This window comes from Barbus barbus (assembly GCF_936440315.1).
Source record: "Barbus barbus genome assembly, chromosome: 27".
NCBI classification, from domain to species: Eukaryota; Metazoa; Chordata; class Actinopteri; order Cypriniformes; family Cyprinidae; genus Barbus; species Barbus barbus.
This window is the reverse complement of record NC_136755.1, coordinates 921,969-942,500: the sequence shown is the minus strand read 5'-3', so window position 1 is coordinate 942,500 and position 20,532 is coordinate 921,969. Positions and strand designations below refer to the sequence as shown.

The 20,532-nt window shown below is 42.8% G+C and overlaps 2 protein-coding genes across 2 annotated transcripts; one reads left to right on the top strand and one right to left on the bottom strand.

Annotated features, from left to right (window-relative positions):
- The first annotated feature begins 332 nt into the window (after positions 1-332).
- LOC306847254 (small ribosomal subunit protein uS13) lies at positions 333-9,437 on the top strand. The gene is made up of 6 exons (XM_079381102.1): positions 333-892; positions 1,262-1,360; positions 6,053-6,139; positions 7,155-7,256; positions 9,120-9,211; positions 9,332-9,437. Exons 1-6 carry the CDS (start codon positions 890-892, stop codon positions 9,405-9,407), a joined length of 459 nt encoding a protein of 152 aa, XP_079237228.1. The 5' UTR covers positions 333-889; the 3' UTR covers positions 9,408-9,437.
- A 4,576-nt stretch (positions 9,438-14,013) lies between these two features.
- On the bottom strand, positions 14,014-20,238 carry LOC306847246 (E3 ubiquitin-protein ligase RING2-A-like). Its single transcript, XM_079381090.1, has 7 exons — positions 20,146-20,238; positions 19,674-19,767; positions 18,781-18,941; positions 18,481-18,696; positions 16,889-17,125; positions 15,403-15,568; positions 14,014-15,328 (listed from the first exon to the last, which is right to left on the bottom strand). Exons 2-7 carry the CDS (start codon positions 19,752-19,754, stop codon positions 15,173-15,175), a joined length of 1,017 nt encoding a protein of 338 aa, XP_079237216.1. The 5' UTR covers positions 19,755-19,767; positions 20,146-20,238; the 3' UTR covers positions 14,014-15,172.
- Positions 20,239-20,532: the final 294 nt, after the last annotated feature.

The following is a 20,532-nucleotide window of genomic DNA, read 5'->3' as shown; positions in this document are numbered from 1 at the left end:
TTCAGTTGTTACATGATGTCTGTAGTATAATCTTTTATTGATTATTATAATTCATTATTTATTTTATTAACAGTATTAGCCTCTTTTTTTTTTTGCTATATCTAGCCATGTGTTTATATAATAATGCTTTTATTTAGTTTCATTATTACTATTATTTTCTCTAAGCTTTATTAAATGTTCAGAAATTCTAAATCATTTTCTATGTTGTTTTAATGCTTTGGCAATACAGAATGTGTGTTTTTGTCATGCCAATAAAGCTTTCTGAATTTAATTGAATTGAGAGAGAGAGAGAGAGAGAGAGAGAGAGAGAGAGAGAGAGAGAGAGAGAGAGAGAGAGAGAGAGAGAGTGTGTGTGTGTGTGTGTGTGTGTGTGTGTCCTGTCACGTGATCTTACTAATATGACATCCGAGAATATGATATCTTAAGATGCTAACCGACATAACGAGCTGCACAGGATAAGATTCAGACAGAACCCCAGCGGGTCCGTGCCGCTGATAGACCCGAGAGAGAGCCGTCCTCACCTGCATGTCTCCAGCAGCAGCGCCGGGCTTCGAGAGCTCCTCTGCGGTGATCAGCGCCTCCGCCATGCCGTCTGTAGTCCACTAAAAGCACTAAAACTACACGTCCCTCCGGTATCACACTCCCGCACAAGTGCGTGCCACGCTGTACTTCTTTAAAAAGAGTAATAACTCTGGAATATACTGCAGTCTAATAAACTGCATCAACCGCGCTTTATACTTTTAAAAACCATCGGGTTTAATATTGTTTTGGTCCCACCGGACGTTTTCATCGTGACGGAACTTCCTGTTCCTGTCGAGTTCGCGCGTCCAGCGGTGAAATTATCGCGAGATCGTGATCACGTCCTCTTTGCGCGGAACCAGCGAACAAGATGGTAGGCACGAAATATAATCCTGAAGATTGTAGTCAAAATCTCGCAACATCGCGTTTATTAGTGTGTGTTTCTCAGCACCGCTTCAACATCCTATGAGTTTAGTAGATATAGAATATATCTGAGCGGAAATGTTATGTTTACAGTACAGAGCATAAGTTTAACGAGCGCCTCATTTAATAATATAACTAAATATTAACATGTTTGTGTGTAGTTTGGACAGAGCGCGAGACTCTGGTTAGTGTGTGTGTGTCTGTAGTCAGGAAGATGCTAACCTGCTAACTTCTCTTTAGCCTTTGCGCGTTTAACCCGTGCTCTCTCTCTCTCTGTGTGTGTGTGTGTGTGTCTCTCTCTCTGTGTGTGTGTTCTCAGTCGCTCGTCATTCCAGAGAAGTTCCAGCACATTCTGCGTGTTCTCAACACGAACATCGATGGAAGACGCAAAATCGCGTTCGCCATCACCGCCATCAAGGTGAGTGCTGTAAACTGTGTGTGTGCTGAACATGCTCTGCTGTGAGTGTGTGAGAGAGAGTGTGTGTGTGTGTGTTCTCAGTCGCTCGTCATTCCAGAGAAGTTCCAGCACATTCTGCTTGTTCTCAACACGAACATCGATGGAAGACGCAAAATACAGAGAGTGTGTGTGTGTGTGTGTGAGAGAGTGCGTGTGTGTGAGTGTGTGTGTGAGTGTGTGTGAGAGTGTGTGTGAGAGAGAGAGTGTGTGTGAGAGAGAGAGAGAGAGAGTGTGTGTGTGAGAGAGAGAGAGAGTGTGTGTGTGAGAGAGAGAGAGAGTGTGTGTGTGAGAGAGAGAGAGAGTGTGTGTGTGAGAGAGAGAGTGTGTGAGAGTGTGTGTGTGAGAGGAGAGAGAGAGTGTGTGTGTGTGTTCTGAATACTCTGTTCTGCAAGGTGTGTGTGTTCTGAACACTGTTCTGCAAGGTGTGTGTGTTCTGAACACTGTTCTGCAAGGTGTGTGTGTTCTGAACACTGTTCTGCAGGGTGTGTGTGTGTGTTCTGAACTCTCTCTGTTCTGCAGGGGGTGTGTGTGTGTGTGTTCTGCAGGGTGGGTGTGTTCTGAACACTCTGTTCTGCAGGGTGTGTGTGTTCTGAACTCTCTGTTCTGCAGGGTGTGTGTGTTCTGAACTCTCTGTTCTGCAGGGGGTGTGTGTTCTGAACTCTCTCTGTTCTGCAGGGGGTGTGTGTTCTGAACTCTCTCTGTTCTGCAGGGGGTGTGTGTTCTGAACTCTCTCTGTTCTGCAGGGGGTGTGTGTTCTGAACTCTCTCTGTTCTGCAGGGGGTGTGTGTTCTGAACTCTCTCTGTTCTGCAGGGGGTGTGTGTGTGTTCTGAACTCTCTCTGTTCTGCAGGGAGTGTGTGTTCTGAACTCTCTCTGTTCTGCAGGGAGTGTGTGTTCTGAACTCTCTCTGTTCTGCAGGGTGGGTGTGTTCTGAACACTCTGTTCTGCAGGGTGTGTGTGTTCTGAACTCTCTGTTCTGCAGGGTGTGTGTGTTCTGAACTCTCTCTGTTCTGCAGGGTGTGTGTGTTCTGAACTCTCTCTGTTCTGCAGGGTGGGGGTGTGTTCTGAACACTCTGTTCTGCAGGGTGTGGGTGTGTGTTCTGAACTCTCACTCTGTTCTGCAGGGTGTGTGTGTTCTGAACTCTCACTCTGTTCTGCAGGGTGTGTGTGTGTGTGTGTGTGTTCTGAACTCTCTCTCTCTGTTCTGCAGGGTGTGTGTGTGTGTGTCTTCTGAACTCTCACTCTGCTCTGCAGGGTGTGGGTGTGTGTTCTGAACTCTCTCTCTGCTCTGCAGGGTGTGTGTGTGTGTGTGTGTGTGTGTGTTCTGAACTCTCTCTCTGTTCTGCAGGGTGTGTGTGTGTGTGTCTTCTGAACTCTCACTCTGTTCTGCAGGGTGTGTGTGTGTTCTGAACTCTCTCTCTGCTCTGCAGGGTGTGTGTGTGTGTGTGTTCTGAACTCTCTCTCTGTTCTGCAGGGTGTGTGTGTGTGTGTTCTGAACTCTCTCTCTGTTCTGCAGGGTGTGTGTGTGTGTGTTCTGAACTCTCTGCTCTGCAGGGTGGGTGTGTTCTGAACGCTCTCTGTTCTGCAGGGGGTGTGTGTTCTGAACTCTCTCTGTTCTGCAGGGGGGGTGTGTTCTGAACTCTCTCTGTTCTGCAGGGTGGGTGTGTTCTGAACTCTCTCTGTTCTGCAGGGGGTGTGTGTTCTGAACTCTCTCTGTTCTGCAGGGGGGGTGTGTTCTGAACTCTCTCTGTTCTGCAGGGGGGGTGTGTTCTGAACTCTCTCTGTTCTGCAGGGTGTGTGGGTGTGTTCTGAACTCTCTCTGTTCTGCAGGGTGTGTGGGTGTGTTCTGAACTCTCTCTCTGTTCTGCAGGGTGTGTGGGTGTGTTCTGAACTCTCTCTGTTCTGCAGGGTGTGGGGGTGTGTTCTGAACTCTCTCTCTGTTCTGCAGGGTGTGTGTGTGTGTGTTCTGAACTCTCTCTGTTCTGCAGGGGGTGTGGGTGTGTTCTGAACTCTCTCTCTGTTCTGCAGGGTGTGTGTGTGTGTGTTCTGAACTCTCTCTGTTCTGCAGGGTGTGTGGGTGTGTTCTGAACTCTCTCTGTTCTGCAGGGTGTGGGGGTGTGTTCTGAACTCTCTCTCTGTTCTGCAGGGTGTGTGTGTGTGTGTTCTGAACTCTCTCTGTTCTGCAGGGGGTGTGGGTGTGTTCTGAACTCTCTCTCTGTTCTGCAGGGTGTGTGTGTGTGTGTTCTGAACTCTCTCTCTGTTCTGCAGGGTGTGTGGGTGTGTTCTGAACTCTCTCTGTTCTGCAGGGTGTGGGGGTGTGTTCTGAACTCTCTCTCTGTTCTGCAGGGTGTGGGGGTGTGTTCTGAACTCTCTCTCTGTTCTGCAGGCTGTGTGTGTGTGTGTTCTGAACTCTCTCTGTTCTGCAGGGGGTGTGGGTGTGTTCTGAACTCTCTCTCTGTTCTGCAGGGGGTGTGTGTGTTCTGAACTCTCTCTGTTCTGCAGGGTGTGTGTGTGTTCTGAACTCTCTCTGTTCTGCAGGGGGTGTGTGTTCTGAACTCTCTCTCTGTTCTGCAGGGGGTGTGGGTGTGTTCTGAACTCTCTCTCTGTTCTGCAGGGTGTGTGTGTGTGTGTTCTGAACTCTCTCTGTTCTGCAGGGGGTGTGTGTGTGTGTTCTGAACTCTCTCTGTTCTGCAGGGGGTGTGGGTGTGTTCTGAACTCTCTCTCTGTTCTGCAGGGGGTGTGGGGGTGTTCTGAACTCTCTCTCTGTTCTGCAGGGTGTGTGTGTTCTGAACTCTCTCTGTTCTGCAGGGTGTGTGTGTGTTCTGAACTCTCTCTGTTCTGCAGGGTGTGTGTGTGTTCTGAACTCTCTCTGTTCTGCAGGGGGTGTGTGTGTGTTCTGAACTCTCTCTGTTCTGCAGGGGGTGTGTGTGTGTTCTGAACTCTCTCTCTGTTCTGCAGGGGGTGTGTGTGTTCTGAACTCTCTCTCTGTTCTGCAGGGGGTGTGTGTGTGTTCTGAACTCTCTCTCTGTTCTGCAGGGGGTGTGTGTGTGTTCTGAACTCTCTCTCTGTTCTGCAGGGGGTGTGTGTGTGTTCTGAACTCTCTCTCTGTTCTGCAGGGGGTGTGTGTGTGTTCTGAACTCTCTCTCTCTGTTCTGCAGGGGGTGTGTGTGTGTTCTGAACTCTCTCTCTGTTCTGCAGGGTGTGTGTGTGTGTTCTGAACTCTCTCTGTGTTCTGCAGGGTGTGTGTGGGTGTTCTGAACTCCTGTGCTCTGCAGGGTGTGTGTGTTTTCTGAACTCTCTCTCTCTGTTCTGCAGGGGGTGTGTGTTCTGAACTCTCTCTCTGTTCTGCAGGGGGTGTGTGTGTGTTCTGAACTCTCTCTCTGTTCTGCAGGGGGTGTGTGTGTGTTCTGAACTCTCTCTCTGTTCTGCAGGGGGTGTGTGTGTGTTCTGAACTCTCTCTCTGTTCTGCAGGGGGTGTGTGTGTGTTCTGAACTCTCTCTGTGTTCTGCAGGGTGTGTGTGGGTGTTCTGAACTCCTGTGCTCTGCAGGGTGTGTGTGTTTTCTGAACTCTCTCTCTCTGTTCTGCAGGGTGTGTGTGTTCTGAACTCTCTCTCTGTTCTGCAGGGTGTGTGTGTGTGTGTGTTCTGAACTCTCTCTGTTCTGCAGGGGGTATGTGTTCTGAACTCTCTCTGTTCTGCAGGGTGTGTTCTGAACTCTCTCTGTGTTCTGCAGGGTGTGTTCTGAACTCTCTCTCTCTGTTCTGCAGGGTGTGTGTGTGTGTGTTCTGAACTCTCTCTGTTCTGCAGGGTGTGTGTGTTCTGAACTCTCTCTCTCTGTTCTGCAGGGTGTGTGTGTGTGTGTTCTGAACTCTCTCTGTTCTGCAGGGGGTGTGTGTGTGTGTTCTGAACTCTCTCTCTGTTCTGCAGGGTGTGTGTGTTCTGAACTCTCTCTCTCTGTTCTGCAGGGTGTGTGTGTGTGTGTGTGTGTGTTCTGAACTCTCTCTGTTCTGCAGGGGGTGTGTGTTCTGAACTCTCTCTGTTCTGCAGGGGGTATGTGTTCTGAACTCTCTCTGTTCTGCAGGGTGTGTGTTCTGAACTCTCTCTGTTCTGCAGGGGGTGTGTGTTCTGAACTCTCTCTGTGTTCTGCAGGGTGTGTTCTGAACTCTCTCTGTGTTCTGCAGGGTGTGTTCTGAACTCTCTCTCTCTGTTCTGCAGGGGGTGTGTGTGTGTGTTCTGAACTCTCTCTCTCTGTTCTGCAGGGGGTGTGTGTGTGTGTTCTGAACTCTCTCTGTTCTGCAGGGTGTGTGTGTTCTGAACTCTCTCTCTCTGTTCTGCAGGGTGTGTGTGTGTGTGTTCTGAACTCTCTCTGTTCTGCAGGGTGTGTGTGTGTGTGTGTTCTGAACTCTCTCTGTTCTGCAGGGGGTATGTGTTCTGAACTCTCTCTCTGTTCTGCAGGGTGTGTGTGTGTTCTGAACTCTCTCTCTCTGTTCTGCAGGGTGTGTGTGTGTTCTGAACTCTCTCTCTCTGTTCTGCAGGGTGTGTGTGTGTGTGTTCTGAACTCTCTCTGTTCTGCAGGGTGTGTGTGTGTGTTCTGAACTCTCTCTCTGTTCTGCAGGGGGTGTGTGTGTGTTCTGAACTCTCTCTCTGTTCTGCAGGGGGTGGGTCGGCGGTATGCTCATGTGGTGTTGAGGAAAGCAGACATCGACCTGAGCAAGCGAGCTGGAGAACTCACGGATGATGAGGTGCGTTTACTCTTCATTCTTCATCAGGAAAACACTTCTAAACACACACACACACACCTGTAAACCGTCTAGCAGACAGAGCTTGGACTCTCTGCATTCAAACTCAGACATAGACCCCTTGCTCAACTTTAGTCAAGTAATCTTTATTTCTATAGTGCTTTGCAGTATCAGCAGGACAACAGTCTGTCAATAATATAAGAGAACAATAACAGAAAGAGCTGGTTACCCAGAGAGCAAAGAGTGTGTTCACTGTGAGACAGGAGAGATCCAGACAGAGACACACTTCCTACTTCACTGTTACCAATTTAAATCAATATACATATACAGCAACAAATTCACAAACATCATAAAAGAACTTTACAGCCATGACTGAAGAGGAACAAATAAAGATCATACTAGGAGAGGGACAGACAGCAGCACTGGCTGCGAGATACGTGTGTGTGTGTGTGTGTGTGTGTGTGTGTGTGTAATATGTCTGACCTCAGTGTGTTTCCCTAATGTCTACCACAGTGACCCTCAGCCTGTGTGTGTTTATATGTTAAACACTGTGGTATGAAATGTTCACACAAGTTCTTATTTGTTACACTGTTTATTTAAGTTTATATTGTTATAATGTTTTTATTCTATTTTGATATTTTCATTATATTTCTCATATATATTTCAAGCTTTGGCAATATTGTATTTTTTACAGTCATGCCAATAAAGCAATATTGAATAACAGAGCCATTTTCCAGCTAGAGTCAGTTCAGCTCTCTTCCAGCAATCAAGCTGACAATATTGACAAATTAACAACCTTATTGTTGTTCTTTATAGAAACTGAAGAATCATAATAAAATAAGTCTCTGGAGAACATTCTGAAATGATACAATTGGCATTTTGCTTTCGACAAACAAGCAAGACTCATATCAGATATTTTGAACCATATTGAGAAAAGTCTGAAATGAAAATGGGATGTGATTTTAAGTGTAATATTGTATGGGTGTGTTTATCGGAGCTGTGATTGATTGATTGACAGGTGGAGAGGGTGGTGACCATTATGCAGAATCCTCGCCAGTACAAGATCCCTGACTGGTTCCTGAACAGACAGAAGGACATTAAAGACGGGAAATACAGTCAGGTACGCTCGGAGTGAGGTTATAACCTCCAGCTCTTTCTCCATGCAGTGTCTTCAGCTGTATAGCAGGAGTTAACAGAGGTGTGCAGCACTACAAATCAGCAGCAGTCTGATGGCGTGTTCTTGTGCAACTGCAGTGTTTGGTAGGCTAATGTCATACGTGACTGAACTGCTTTCAAAAGAAATCTTATCTTTATCTAATATATATATATATATATATATATATATATATATATATATATATATATATATATATATATATATATATATATATATATATATATATATAATTTTTTTTTTTTTTTTTTTTTCTCGTTTGTCTGTCTGTTATAATTCTTTTATAACAGCAAAGCAAAACCTAACTTTAGGTACACAGCAAAAAATCCAGGGTGAAATTAAAGTAAATAAAATGTAAATAAAAATAATTTGATCCTACAGCTCCAAACTTGGTCCTAGAGGGCTGGTGTCCTGCAGAGTTTAGCTCCAACCCTAATTAAACACACTTGAAGCAGCTAATCAAGGTCTTACTAGAAGCTTCCAGAGAGGGGTGTTAAACCAGTTGGAGCTAAAGTCTGCAGGGCACTGGTCCTCCAGGATCTAGTTTGAAGACCCCTGTCCTACAGAGCTGATACTTTGCACATGCTTTTTGAACATTACAAATAATAATGCAAAATCATTTTCTTAGAATAGAAGATTCTAAGTCTCTCGCATCACATACATTATCAATAATAGAGTATGTGGTCTTGAAGAGGATCCTTTTTTCTCTCATTTGGACTCGGTCTTGACTTGGACTCTAAATTTTTCGACTTGGACTTGAGCCTCTTTGGACTCTGTCTCGACTAGTCCTGGTCTTGGACTCGACAAAGCTGGACTTGACTCCAGCTCTAATAAATCCCAGTCGGAGGAAGATGGTATGTGCGTCTCCTCCCAGAAATCCCCGTATATAGAGCTTGCAACGCCTGGTTTTACTCTGCAGAAGCTCATGCATATCCCGTCCACATGACACCGCGTTCAACTCTGTCAAACGTACAAGACGTTAAGGAAATATGAGATACAGACTATACGTGCCTTTTGGGTCACGTTAATTTTTATTGCAAAAATCATCCCGTATCCTTGTGTTTAGAAACAATATCAAAATATCCATAAAAACAAAACTGTTTAGTTCTCAGATAAATAGCCTAGTTTCGAAATAGCTGACAAAGTATTTTGAAAAGCCAATTTTTTTTCTTTTTTTTTTACAAGTTGTATCCTTCAACTAGTGTTATTTTTCATAATATTGTGGAGATGCCTTCACATGACATCAACACCTCGGTGCGGCTGTGGTTGTGCAGTAAGATATTATCATTGCACGTATTCCAACCGTTTGACCACTGAATCAGCAGTGTCCGCTAGAAGTGTGCATCATTGCTCTCACTAAAATATTTTCTCATAACATGAGATGTAGTTTCGTGCACCTATAGCACTCCTCGACAGCGTGCCACAGGAAGTGTGATCAAGCGCATCCACTACTAATGTCCAAATTCATGTTTTGGTTTAACTTCTGCATAATGACGATGTAACTTCAGTGCTTATCTGCATTAATGAGAGTGGAGTATTTAATGTAAATGTGTATATCGACATGAAAACAGTTTAAAATCACCATACTTTATTACTTTTCTCACTCGAGGAAAGAGTTTGTACACATGGTCTAGAATGTCTGTACGTATTTACGCAAAGTTTATTTTTTATAAATCGCGATGTGTGTGGCCCATTTTGTGCGTACGCAGCGTTTGAGCGAGACCCCAGGAGCGTTGGTGCTGGAGCGCAGTGGTTTTGAAGGCCGTTCGGTGTGCAGGACATGAGTGTTGATGTGGTGGTTTTCCGCAGGTCCTCGCTAACGGTCTGGACAACAAACTGAGAGAAGATCTGGAGCGTCTGAAGAAGATCAGAGCTCACCGTGGCCTGCGTCACTTCTGGGGGTGAGTTTCCTGCTGCACACTCAGATAATGAGCTCCTGTAGATCAGGTCCTCACAGGAGATGATCTCTGACGGCTTGAGCTTCTGGTGTTTGATTGACTCTGGTCTCTTCTCTCCTCCAGTCTGCGTGTGCGCGGTCAGCACACCAAGACCACCGGTCGCCGCGGCCGTACTGTGGGAGTGTCCAAGAAGAAGTAAACCTTCAATAAAAGACAGCTGTTTAGTCAATCTGTGTCCTGCTCTCCATCTTTACTGATCCTCTCCGCTTTCAATAAAGTGTTGATGACGTCTGGGTTATCAGTATTAGTGTTGTCAAAAATATGGATATTTCGATAAATATCGATACTGAAATATCTGAACGGTACCAATATTAATTTCCCGAAGTATGGATACACCGATACTAGCCGAGCTGTCACTTTCACTTCTCTCCAAAGGCGCGTGGACAAGCACCACACGTGACCGCACTCGTGAATAGAAAGATGACTGCTCTGGTTGTTAAAGAACACAGCAGGAGCGCTATCTGTAGGGATCTATGATCTCCGCGATGCAGAGAACGCCACGGAATCCAGTCATAAACACGGAATTTACAGTTTAACGCGGAATGTCACGGAGTTTGTATGAATTAATCAAAAGTAGGTCATTACACTTAAATCAAAAAGCGATATGGACTAGTATCTGTAAATATTAAGCTGCAAAAGTGGATTTAAATATGAATCCTGCATGTTCTGCGCGTCTCTGTGTGAATGTGCTGCACGTGCGGTTTTGTTTACTAATGTGGCGCTCGCGGTGATTTCAGCGTCTGCCGTCTCAATGAGGACATAAATACATCAACAATATCTCCAGAACTGATCTGAAAGGCACTTTACGAGCATTTTACCATTTAATTTGAGTAAAACTAGCATCATATCATACACACACAGAACTTTAGAAGTATTCACGACAACCCGTCAAAATAAAAGTTCAGTTTAACAGCCTATTAAAGACCGAGTGCCAGAAATGGGCTATATTACTATTATTTAGTAGAATGTACATAATACTACTACTTACTACTACTGTTAATTTTTTTTAAAGAAATAATCACAAAATATTTTAATTTTAATAGTAAATCCCCTTCATTTGCCAAAATGAATTCAAATATAAATGAATTAAAATTGTTTTATGCCTTCATCTGATATCCAGTAAAATTTAAATACACAACACAGAATTTCTGAGGGGGAAAACACATTTCATAAGGCTACTTAAGAATAAATAAAAATTGTTTGTATGCATTCAAATAATAGACATGCTAAAACACAGAATTTGGTAAAAATAAAACATTTCATACGGCTTTTTTGTTACACTTTTAATAAATTAAATGTTCAATTGTATGATTTTAATGAATTAGACATGCTTTTAGATTAATAGCATTTAATTTGACCATTAAAAAAAATAAAAAATTCAAACGGGAAAAAACAGAATCCAGAAAAATTAAAAATTGAATGTAGAAAAAAATAAAACGGAATTTGGGGAAAAATAAAAGGGATTTCATAGGGCCCTATATCTGGAAATATTTTGGTTATGAAGCAAATGAGAATATCAACAAATAGAACTTTGGATTTTAATTAGTACATGTTTTAGTAAACGTTAGTTTCAATTAACATTTAACTAAGATTAATACAAGATTAATAAATAAATCAACAAATGCAGTACCTCAAGACATTTTTTTGTTCATGTAAAATATACCGCATGTTCTCGACTTGTTACATTTATCTTTAAATTAAAAAAATACCCCCTTAATATTGTGGCAGTTTTTTTCTCCGTGGTATCGAAAATGGTATCGAGTATCAATATTTTTCAAGGTATCGTATCGAAGTTAGAAATTCCAGTATCGTGACAACACTAATCAGTATAGCTGTAATCTATTAATTCTCCATTAAGATGAGGAACCTCAGATGATTGGATACTGGTCCGTTATAAGACACTGAGAAGGGATTGTTCATTTGGGAGTCACACTTTTGTGAAGTGAATATCTATTTCATTTCATTTTTATTTTTTAAATGGACTATTTTTCTGTATTAAATGTAAAAAATATAAAAATGTTATATAATGCAACTTGTAAGTTTAAAATGGAGCAAAACTATTTAAAATCCATGGAATTGAGGCAGATTTGTTTCACCTTGTGGGGAAAAAGTCATCTGTAATACCATTAGATACTTGTATAGACATTATTACAGAAGTGTTCAAAATAACAGGCCAACATCACTAACCTGGGGTGCATGCTGTTGATTCTGTGTAACGGAGTCGTTCAGAAACGGGTGGGTTCAAAATAATAGCAGCGTGGAGTTTAATTCGAGAGGTGAATCATTCTGTGTGAAACCTGTCAAACGAGTGGCCCTTATTTAAAGACGAAGGCAGCAAATGTACTGTGCCTTTCTCTCTAAAAATCTGAGTAAAATCGGTCGTTCCAGACATTGTTCAAAAGAATAGCGTACTTTGATTAAAAAGTTGATTAGAGGGGAAAACAAAAAGAAGTGCAGAAAATGATTGGCTGCTCAGATAAAATGAGATCAAATGTGGAAGAAAACGGAAAACTACCATTCGAATGGATCGAGATATAGCCAAAATGGCAAAGATCAGCTCCAGGGTGATCAGAGAAAGTTAGCTGACGCCTATGTGAAGCCAAGCTATCGGCAAGAAGCCCCGCAAAGCCCCAATGAAGAGGTTCAAATTTGCCAAAGAACACACTGACTGGCCTAAAGAGAAATGGTGCAATACTTTGTGTACTGATGAAGCCAGATTGTTCTGTTTGGGTCTAGGGGCCGCAGACAGTTTGTGAGAAGACCCCCAAACACTGACTTCAAGCCACAGAAGACACTGAAGCATGCTGCGCAAGCATCATGATAGGGGCATGTTTCTCATACTACGTTTTGGGCCTATTTATGGCTTTCCAGGGATCGTGGAGTTCATTAATGTTAGAATGAGTGGCTGGAAGTAGTAACTACATTTACTCCTAAATATGTAGAAACTTCACATTTTCTGTAAAGCTGCTTTGCAACGATTTGTATCGTGAAAAGCACTATACAAATAAACTTGAATTGAAATTAAAATACTTAAAGAGGTCATGTTGCCTTATGCTGAAGAGGAAATGCCCTGGAAATGGGTGTTTCGACAAGACAACGACCCAAACAACCAGTAAGAGAACAGCGTCTTGGTTCAAGACCAACAAGATTAACGTTATGGAGCGACCAGCCCAATCTCCAGACCTTGATCCAACAGAAAACCTGTGGGGTGACATCAGAAATGCTGTTTCTGAGGCAAAACCAAGAAATGCAGAGGGATTGTGGTGCAATGTTCCTGGAATAGCTGTTCCATGCAACACAGATCTAAAGCAGTTCTCAGAAAGCGTGGCTATACAACTAAATATTAGTTCAGTCACTCACAAGAAAGCTATTCACTGTTTATACAGAACGTTTGACTTTATAAAGAAAAATGCAGGCACTGGTCATTGTTGGAATAGCTTATTCCTTTTCCTTCACTTTCTGTAAAGTAATAAATTTGCTAAATATTTATTTTCTATTTAGAATAGAATGTGCAATGTTCCCAATGCATTTGTGTGTAATGAAGTAAAAGTTATACGGATTTTGAGCTTTACCCGCTTTTTTAAACAGGCTATTATTTTGAACACAACTGTATATATATATTATATTATATATATAGTGCGGTGTATTGAGCAGTTACTGAGCAGTGTTTTCAGGCAAAAAAAAAAAGTCACCCCTTCATTGTTGTGCACTTTTGTCTGCATTGTGGCTAATTGGTAGATTATAAACAAAAACATCTCTGCATTTTCATATTTTTGCCTATTCCCCATTCATTTCCTATGGTGGTATTTTTTATTGCGAACCAATGTAAGTGGCTTTTCTTTCTTCTTTTTACGTTTTATCATTTAGCTTTTTTTAATGAAGTCAGCAGTGATTCTTTCACCGGAGGGCATCATCAGTCGAGACTCCACATGTGTCCAGTTCAACAGTCTCGTACAGTATAAATGTGTCCATCTTTATTAATGAAAAAGATGCAATAAGGCAGTTTTTCAAGGTGTGGGTGAATATGTACAAAAACTAGTTGGGAAAGTAACAATGAAAATGACCATTTTAACAAGTACATACAGTTATTACCCTGAATTCTGGATCATTTCAGTTCTATGGAAGCTTGTTTACACCAACGGATTTAAAAAGAAAAGTTGCAATTCCTTTTCTTTTTTCTTTTATGGTGTAAACAAGCTTCCATTCAATTCAGATTCATGAATGTGACCACCTTAAAAAACTAAACAACATTCTCATGAAGGCGTCCGTAACTCATTTCTAACCAGAGGTAGCCTTTAGACAAACCCGTACAACAGAAGTTATGACCTTAATATTAGGGTTGTCAATAGATTCAAATAATTAATTAGTCTCATGATTATTGTAGTCACTTCCAATTAAACAGTAGTTCATGGTTAGCTGTCTTCTATCAACCCAAGAGGCAGGAGAAAAGCCCAGTGATGGTGAAAACAAGCATATAAATCACCGAACGAATAAATGAAATACATTATAAACCAACAAGCACAGAAAACAACACAAAGCATGATTGCTACTGAGAATTTGCAGATGTTTCCATAGACTCTGTACACACATGGTATTTCACTAGTATACGCTGAGATTATAACAGCTAATATAACAGCTGCAGAGGACTTGCAGAGTTTAGGGCCTGTCCCAAAACCCACAGGTGCAGTCCATACAGACCACCTCCCTGTTTACATGAAGATGTGTGAAGAACTTCTACGACCCGATGGGACACAAACTGATTTATTTACACATTTAGATTTTCAACACTTTACTCTTTAAAATAAACCGAGAAATAGGAAATTGAACAGTGGTGCTATTTAACAGTGATAAAAAGCCGTTACAATTGTTTTACAAAATCTCTGAAATACGTTACATTTTACTACCAAATTATAATACACAATTAATTCAAATTAGACTGGAAAGTTTCTCTCAATGATTTCAGGGTACGCATATCCCTGAACATGATGCATGATGGGACACCACTCCAGTGCAGTATTAGCGAGAGAGTGGGTGTAGTGTGTGTCAAGGCATTATTCAGAGCCTGGACCGTCTTGTGCTCTCAAGTGTGGGAACTGGGACTGGCTTTTATTTGACACAAACGTAAGGTTAAAGGGATAATTCACCCAAAGATTGAAATTCTGTCATTAGTTCCTCACCCTCATGTCGTTCCAAACCCGTAAGACCTTCGTTCATCTTTGTAACACAAATTAAGATATCTCTGATGCAATCCGAGAGCTCTCCGACTCTCCATATACAGCATCACAACTGTAATGTTCTCAGGTCCAGATACGTAGCAAGGACATCGGTAACAGTCCATGTGACATCAGGGGTTCAACCGTAATTTTACGAAGCTACGAGAATACTTTTTGTGCGCAAAGAAAACAATAACAACAATTCATTCACTTCTTCTCCTCGAGTTACCATCTTCCACCGTTTTGGGTAAAGCGTGCGTATGCAGTGTGATACTCTCCAAAACTGCAGAAGACAATAACTCAGGGGAGAAGAATTGTTGAATAAAGTTATTTTAATTTTCTTTGCACACAAAAAGTATTCTCGTAGCTTCGTTAAATTACGGTTGAACCCTGATGTCACATGGACTGTTACCGGTGTCCTTGCTATGTTTCTGGGTCTGGGAACATGGCAGTTGCATTGCTGTCTATGCAGGATCAGAGAGCTCTCGGAAGGCATCAAAAATATCTTAATTTGTGTTCCGAAGATGAACGAAGATCTTACGGGTTTGGAACGACATGAGGGTGAGTAATTAATGACAGAATTTTCATTTTTGGGTGAACTAACCCTTTAAGCCGACCTGGGCTTTACTGCAGGAGCTACTGACTGACTGAACCTGTGCTGACCTCAGTAGAGCCGGACAGAAAGAGTCTTTTAGGCTACAGCTGATTTTCCTAGGCTCTCATCGTCCATCTGTGGCAGCGGAGGCGTCTGGTTCTGGTCTGTAGGAGCGTAGAAGAGCTCCAGAGGCTTGCAGAGCTTCCAGAACTTCTGGTTGACCAGCTCCAGCGTCAGCGAGCCGTTCAGTGTCTGAAAGACAGAGAGGATGAGGACAGGGCAAGGCAGCCTGGGATTGCTCTGACCGTAGCAGCGCTTAGACTCACGGTGAACTGTCCGGCCGCTGTGCTGATGTAGATGGTGAACTGCTTCTCGCTGACTTGCCGCAGAGCTCCCTCCGGGGCGTCGCTCGAACCCTCCTCCAGAGCCACGCGCAGAGCCAGGTACTTCGACAGGTGGTCCACCGTGGCTTTGGCTGTGGTTTTGACATATCTGTGAGTAGAAGGGAGAAAGGTACATTGCCATCTGTAAAGCTTTAGGAGCGACTGATGCGTGTAAACCAGGTACTGACATGTTCTGAAGGAAAGATCTCATCCTGGCTGTAAAGTGGAAGTCTGGGTAGGCAAATGTGAACTCTCAGAGGGATTGGCATGATAATATACATGACAATGTTAATGTATTTGGTCTTGGCGGAATAGATCTGCTACGCTGCTAAGTACTGAGACTTGCTACTGCCAATACATCCACAACATGCTGCTGTGAGCATGTAAGAAATACTGCTGCTGCAGATTTAACATGAAAACCCCCAAAGCACACATCAATCACCCCGTAGCAGATCTATACAGGCGGAGCTGGGGAAGGTGGAGGGTTTCTAGAGTGCGCTGCAACTGCTACCATAAGCATTAGCTAAGTATTGTAATGTTGAGCAGCGAGCTCATTGGCTACTGATACAGGAGAGAGCCAATCAGCGGTGACATGTGGTAATGATGTCATTATGTCATACTGAGTTAGATCTATCAGACTGTGCCATTAAGAGTTTCATGCCAGAACTTTGTATTTCAGCATTTCTATGCTGTCAATTTATCATCCTACAGCACTGAAGAACCAGCCTCAGTCACAGTTTGCTCATGCAGGGTTTGTGAAGGTAACTTCATGACTTTAAGGCCTTTTTAAGACCAAGTAAAAACAGAAAACAATACGTCAATATGGTTTCTAATGTCTTGTGTTAGCAACACTTCCAAGTAAAAATACAACTTCCAACTGATTGGCAGTACTTCAGAATTTATTTTACAAAAGAAAAAACTAAACAGCTTAAGGCTTGAATAGCTCTGCTTCCAACCACCAGAATGTGGAAATGACCTCACTGTACCTCAGTAATTTGTCTTGTTTTCCAGAGGAACATGTCCAAGGATTCTTAAATCTAGATACATTTACTGGAGAATAGGGATGTTACGATTCCCTCAACTCATGATTCAATTTTCTCACGATTTTTTTTAACAAAATGAGATTGAAGACAAAGCAGAGCTGCGCTTATGAACATTAATATGCATCGTTCAGAGGCAAGATGAAAAGAAAATACCACGTAAACGTTTCTAAAGACAGTCAGTTCCACTCAGAGATACATTCATACAAACTCCTACTCCCACTGTATCGTGATTTGTTTGACATCTCAACTGATTTGAATCGATTTTCAACCGGCTCGTGGTGAATCGTTACACCCCTACTGCACCCCATAAACACAATCAAGCCTAGAAAAAAAGCAGTCGAGCACCCCTTTAGGGGCTTGGCTTGTGTAAGGAAGGCCTGCTGTACCGTGTCTGGCTGTACTGTTGGCTGCTGACCAGCAGGGGGTGTGGGCAGAATATGAGCTCGATCTCAGAGCGCTGTGGAGCAGGAGCAGGAGCCTCGGCCCCGGAGTCATCAGACGCTCTCCTCGCGTGGCTGGGGCCGGGCTCCGCGGCGCAGCCGGAGTCGTGCGAGACGTCGTCCTCGCCGCCGCTGAGCGTGGCATTCTCGCTCTCCGCATGCAGCTTACGCACACGCTGAGCTCTGAGACACAGACCACAGAGAAGACCACTTCAGAAGCACTGAACTGACCACAGAGCTCTTACCTGCTGCACTTCTGAAGAGAGAGCTTACATACATGTCTTACAGTTTTTACAGTCACTTAAAGGACACATTTCTCAATACTAAAGTCACTTTTTCAAAACTCTTCACACAGTTCACCTAAACATCTTTCAGCTCGACACAGCAGATCATTTCACATTCAAAACACTTCATTAACACCTCAAATAATGCATTCTTTTAACACTAGCAAGCACACTTTATCACTCATAACACAACGACTTAAAACAGGTAGCATTATACGATGTTTTCCTCTGTAAAATGTCTTCACAAAACAAGAATGATACTGTCTACTGTTTATAGTTCACTGCAGTACGTCACATGCTTCATATTTACATTACAGCAAAAAATGATTCCTAAGTTTTCCGCTTTTGTACAGATGGTAATGAAAGTGAAAGACTAACACTTGTGAAGATGTTCAGCTCCATGCAACTGCTTTGATAGTATTTGAGTTTCTACATTCAGAGCATATTTCTGTATGATCTTGCTGTAGTAGTGTTGCACATTTCCGTCTGATTCATTCAGCTAGGTTTTGAACTGAAGTTGAACAGTTTTGAAAACAGTATGTAAACGTGCGCACATTGGCTTCAAGTTTTGGCTGCGTTTGTGTCGAAGTGAGAAAAGAATTCATGTAATTAGACAGATGCCGTCAATGAATGCATTTTGTGCCAAAGCAGTCACAAATGATTTACAGTTTAGCCCAGAAAGGATCATTTTTGGTATATTAAGTACAAAATTAGTGCGCAAAAGTACAGCACTTTAAGTGCATTAAGGAAGTGTAGTTTTTTTTTACCTGGGAAAAACGGTCACCAAAAAACCCTGACCGTCATAAGTGCATCTTAGAGTCAATGAATTCACTGCAAAAATGATTTTATTCCTTTGTATTTCTGTCTGGTTTTCTAGTATAAATATCTACAAATTCTTGAATCAGGATGCATTTACTTAAGACTTTTCTCTTCTTATTTTCTGAAAATATTAACCACATTTTGTTAGTTTTTGTAAAAATATCTGCCAATGGGGTAAGAAAAATCCTCTTAACTCAAAGGCTAAAGAAGATATGTTTTCTTACCCAATTGTTCTAAGCAAAAACTAACACAATTTTGATCATTTTTTCAGAAAACAAGTCATAATATCATAAGTCATTTTACTTGTTCTTTAGTGTGACTAAAGAATTTGAAGATATTTATTCTAGAAAACAAGACAAAAATACTAAGGCAGAAAATCTTTTTTTTGCAGTGAAATATCAGCCCCTTCAGGACAAACAGATGAAGATGTTTGACCTGTGTCTGGCCTGCATGCGCAGCCCCTGCTCGATGCTGCTGTTCAGGGCGTCTCTGTTGTGCAGGCGGCTCAGCTGCTCCAGAACCTTGTCCTGATGCGCCTCGTACTCATCACGGCTCGGGTACATCTTAGAGATCAGGGCGTCGAAGTTAGGGTCGGCGCGCAGAGAGCGCTTGGACACCAGCTTCTTCCTGCAGGTGGGACACTCTTTATTCCTGCAGCAGAGAGAGAGAAGGTAGCGCTGAGCGAGAGAGGTCTCGAGAGACTACAGGACTGAAGCCCTGGATCTGAGGCCTCACCCGGAGCGCAGAGCGGTCACGATGCACTCGGAGCAGAAGCGATGCAGACACTCTTTGGTGGTCATGGTGTTCTTCAGCATGTCCAGACAGATGGGACACATCAGCTCGCTGTGGAGGCTTCTGGGAGACACGGCGATCTCTGTGCTGTCCATGATGGCCTCCTGAAACAAGAGCGCACATAACCACACGCGTCACACAGCACAGCAGAAACTGTCCCATGAACAAGTTCTCCAAACAAGCCAGGCTTATTTCAGTTGATTTGGGTCTAAATATGTCAGACTAACTTAAATAAGCCTGGCTTGTTTGGAGAAATTGTTTCATGAAAAAGCCCCCAGATACACCTACTTCAGTCTAATACACCAATCCAGTGTTTGCAGACAGCAATGAGGTTTTATTTTGTGGGCGGAGCCTGTCTGGCGGCAGAAAATGACCGTTATAAAGTAGCAGTCTATGGAAGCCATGGAATAAAAGAATACAAAAGGTCATTTTGAGTTTATATTTCAAAATTACGGCTTTATTCTCACGATTCCGAGATTATATCTCACAATTCTGATAAGAAAAATCAACTGGTCAATCTCTCTTTTCCCCTCGGCTCAGAATCATGAGTTTATATCCAACACTTCTGCTTTTTTCCTCAGAATTGACAAATGTGTGTTATAGTGTGTGTGTGTGTTATAATGTGTGTGTGTGTTATAGTGTGTGTGTGTGTGTTATAATGTGTGTGTGTGTTATAGTGTGTGTGTGTGTGTTATAGTCTGTCTGTGTGTGTGTGTGTGTGTTATAGTGTGTGTGTGTTATAGTCTGTCTGTGTGTGTGTGTGTTATAGTCTGTGTGTGTGTGTGTGTGTTATAGTCTGTGTGTGTTATAGTGTGTGTGTGTTATAGTCTGTGTACCTGTGGTGTTCGGTGGAGCTCGTACAAACTCAGCTCCCATGTCTTACTCAGGGTTTGAACACTGACTGGATTCGCCATCATGACTCACTGAGAACTGAAACAGAACACACACACACACACACACACACACACACACACACACACACACACACACACACACACACACACACACACACACACACACACACACACACACACACACACACACACACACACACACACACACACACACACACACACACACACACACACACACACACACACTTCATCAGACACTCAAATTCACAACCTGAGATCCTGTTTGAAAGTAAACATGCACAAATATCGCTGGACGGAGTTCATGAAACAACCTTTACTCCATAAACATTCTCTCCAGCAAACCGTGTTTTAAAAGCGCGCAGAATTACTCCTGAACACATGCTAATACTACAGTATCGTTAGAGTGATCCACTGAATGAAGAGCATCTCTCACTCGGGTTCAGACTGTCATCTGCTGCTCATCTTGCTCAGCACACGCCAGAAAACGTCCCAAATCCAAACATCCTCAAACCGGATGTTGTTGTCTGCGGAGTCACCCCTCACTTCCGGGCCGATGCCCCCTGGCGGCCAAGTGCAGAGTTGCTCGCACAGTTTTTTTTCAGCTGCTTACACACTTTTTCAAAACTTTGCCTCTTTTTTTCAAAACTTTACACAGAAATCGAAGAATTGCACACAAAATGCCTCACATCTCTTTGAAAATGAAGCGCTGCATTCAAAAGATCACAAACACATCTGAAAAGCAGACGTTTCTAATACCTTTGCCATGATATAGTTTTCTGGTATATATCATACACACAGTTCTTCAAAACTATCTTCTTTC

Bases quoted from the DNA above. Each gene is read 5' to 3' on its own strand.
- LOC306847254 (XM_079381102.1), top strand. The intron at 1,361-6,052 runs GTGAGTGCTGTA...TCTGTTCTGCAG, and splicing joins TCGCCATCACCGCCATCAAG to GGGGTGGGTCGGCGGTATGC. The intron at 9,212-9,331 runs GTGAGTTTCCTG...TCTCTCCTCCAG, and splicing joins GGCCTGCGTCACTTCTGGGG to TCTGCGTGTGCGCGGTCAGC.
- LOC306847246 (XM_079381090.1), bottom strand. From the start codon at position 19,754: ATGATGGCGAATCCAGTCAGTGTTCAAACCCTGAGTAAGACATGGGAG. The intron at 17,126-18,480 runs GTCAAACATCTT...TCTGTGTCTCAG, and splicing joins CGCATGCAGGCCAGACACAG to AGCTCAGCGTGTGCGTAAGC. The intron at 15,329-15,402 runs GTGAGTCTAAGC...TCTGTCTTTCAG, and splicing joins CAGCGGCCGGACAGTTCACC to ACACTGAACGGCTCGCTGAC.